General features: G+C 42.6%; 1 protein-coding gene across 1 annotated transcript in view; it reads left to right on the top strand.

Moving 5' to 3' along the window:
• The first annotated feature begins 1,054 nt into the window (after positions 1-1,054).
• Positions 1,055-2,500, top strand: part of LOC122258593 (uncharacterized) — a 1,570-nt gene continuing 124 nt past the window's right edge. Inside the window, exons 1-3 of the mRNA XM_043024609.2 lie at positions 1,055-1,129; positions 1,984-2,242; positions 2,354-2,500. The exon at positions 2,354-2,500 is cut by the window's right edge and continues 124 nt beyond it. Of these exons, the coding sequence (XP_042880543.2) occupies positions 1,055-1,129; positions 1,984-2,242; positions 2,354-2,500 (481 nt within the window). The remainder of the gene's footprint in view (positions 1,130-1,983; positions 2,243-2,353) is intronic.

Below are 2,500 nucleotides of genomic sequence, written 5' to 3'. Positions count from 1 at the left end.
TAAGAAAATCAAGATCTAAGACAAACATCATTTTAGATAACAGATAATCACAATATGCCATTAGTCATTTTGTGTAAATTCTTAGCCAAAAACATACCTTTGCCGTAACTGCCTTTAAACAATCACAATAAAATCACACACAAAAAAACTGAAATCAGTTTTTGACCATATGCAGTATTTATTGACAAATGAATAAAATAATTAGTAAGATTCTCTCCGTTTAACGAATTTTGCAGTTCAAAGCATCAACAGTTATAGAATTATCAGAAACAAAGGTACAGCCATGTTTCATGCACAACTCCACAGCTATCCCAGTGCAGTGTCAACCGAGAGTAAATTATACCAGATCAATCATCCGCTGGCTTGTTGCATGACATCTATCATCACCTCAAATAACCTTCTATTAATCACCCAGTCAATCAAAGTAACCAATCAACATATGCAAAATGATGCAATGCAGGTGGCGAGAGAGGAGCAAAGGGAGAATAACGGTTTGAAGGAACAAAGGATTTGAAAACGTGTGATGGAGATAATCATGAACGGACGCGACGAATGAGAATTACGGCGCATGGCTGTAGGATGAGTGAAGATGAGGGGCGGACATGAGAAATGATGCGGTGTGAGGGTATAACGAGGGAAAGCGAGGGATGAATATTTAAAAAAAAATAACGAACAAACAAACGAGGACGCACAAAAGACAAAGTGAGGAAGGGCGAGAGGTAGATAGAAGAAATGGCGCAGTGCAAGAAATTAAGTTCAGTTCAGCAAAATGTTCGAAGCTTCGGCCAATGTGTCTGTTGTCTAGAAATGTCACCGGAACTGAATGCCTTGTGTGTAAGAGGGGGGCGGACGCGGGAAACTAAGCGATTTGAGGGTAGATTAGGGAAATCTAGTAACGAAAAGGAGAAATGTCATTGAACTTCGGTAATCTGAGGGAAAGCGAGAAAGATGGGCGATGGACTGTCAAGGAAGGGCGGGAGAGAGGGAGGGAGGGAGAGAGGGAGGGAGGAAGGGAGAGAGGGAGGGATGGGGGGGGGGTGAAAGAGAAGAGCTGATGAGGAAGACCAGAAGGACCAGAGCTCACAAGGGTCATCGCCGCTCGAGGGACAACATGCAGGTGTGGCGACAGGTCAGTGTTTGGTTCACGTCCATCTTTGTCTTGTGTATTTTCTCGTCGTATACGCTTCCGATTTATAATGTAAAATGCCGAGATGTTTGTGGAAGTGAAGGGAACTTAGTCCGTAAATAGCTATAGTGCTGGAATTATAAGAAGTAAATTGCTACATTAGTTAATGTGCTGCATGATATATGGGGGACCGGGGGAGACTGCACCGAAATTTGTCAGTTTACAAAAAAAATAATTTGGAGATATGCTCCTTGAAATAAATACCGACCACCGAAACGAATCATATGGACATACATTCATTTTATATATAAATCAAAATATAAAGTGCAACTCCAACCTCGTAATCGAATACGGAAAATATTTATCTCCACAATCGATGCCCCATAATTTTGAACAGCAAGAGCACGTAAAATATCAGCTACACAAGTGGCTTCCATTTCACTTTTCTCTATTAGCCTGTAACTCTGACTTGCCCCTTTGCAGTCTAATATAGCTCGGGAAAATAGGTAGTTAGTTTGCTGATACTTTACATTTTCCATTAATATTTACTTCTATGAGTCCATAGTTTATAACGAACTCGATCTTAAATTTGTCAGGTAACTAGACATAATGGGACTTATTTCTAGTAATTCGGGAACGAACTTTTAAAAATCCCATCGTACTAGAAGCTTTACGTTGCTCTTATTTTCATCATGATTGTTCTACTAGTTCATTGGATTTCCATTCTATCATGAAATAATAGTTTAACTTTCTCTGGTAAATAATAAATATCACGATCATAAATGCGAGAAAAAAAACACATTGATAATAGCGAGAAAACTATATGAACAAAAATATGTTGCTTTCTTTCCAAGCAGACATTCTCAACGTGTTGTCTCGTAGCAGCATCCCTACTACACATCGCATCCTCCCAGAACTTTGGTCGTCCTCAACCCGCGCCTCAACCAGACACGATAGCTGGGACTTCGGCCGGAGATCCTTACAACCCTGAGGACACAGCGGATGGGCGGGATCTCCTGAGCGAAGGCCTGGGCATCCCCCTCTTGTGGGGGTCGCCAGCTTCCATCCAGATCCCAGCTCTCATGCTCTTCAGTGTTGTCCTCATCTTCTTCACAGGTATTGGTTTAAAACGATGTAAATTGGAATGGTTTTTGATGACACAGAGGATGGTGATGATAATATGGAAGTCACAATTTGTTCTGATGTGCGATATCTTTTCGTTGACAGCGGTGGCACGTGACAGCTTCCTCAGCCTGTTGGAAGGGCCGAGAGTTCCTCCGAGGCCAGGGCAGCGGCCGCCGATAGGCTCAATGGGGGCAGGGCGGCGGCCGATGGCTGGAAGAGCGCTCCTTCGGGAAGATTCTCAGTTCGAAG

Source organism: Penaeus japonicus, unplaced genomic scaffold (genome assembly GCF_977035675.1).
Source record: "Penaeus japonicus unplaced genomic scaffold, GWHDUDI00000001_assembly GWHDUDI00000009, whole genome shotgun sequence".
NCBI lineage: Eukaryota > Metazoa > Arthropoda > Malacostraca > Decapoda > Penaeidae > Penaeus > Penaeus japonicus.
The sequence above is the reverse complement of the archived record's forward strand: the minus strand, read 5'-3'. Positions and strand labels throughout refer to the sequence as shown.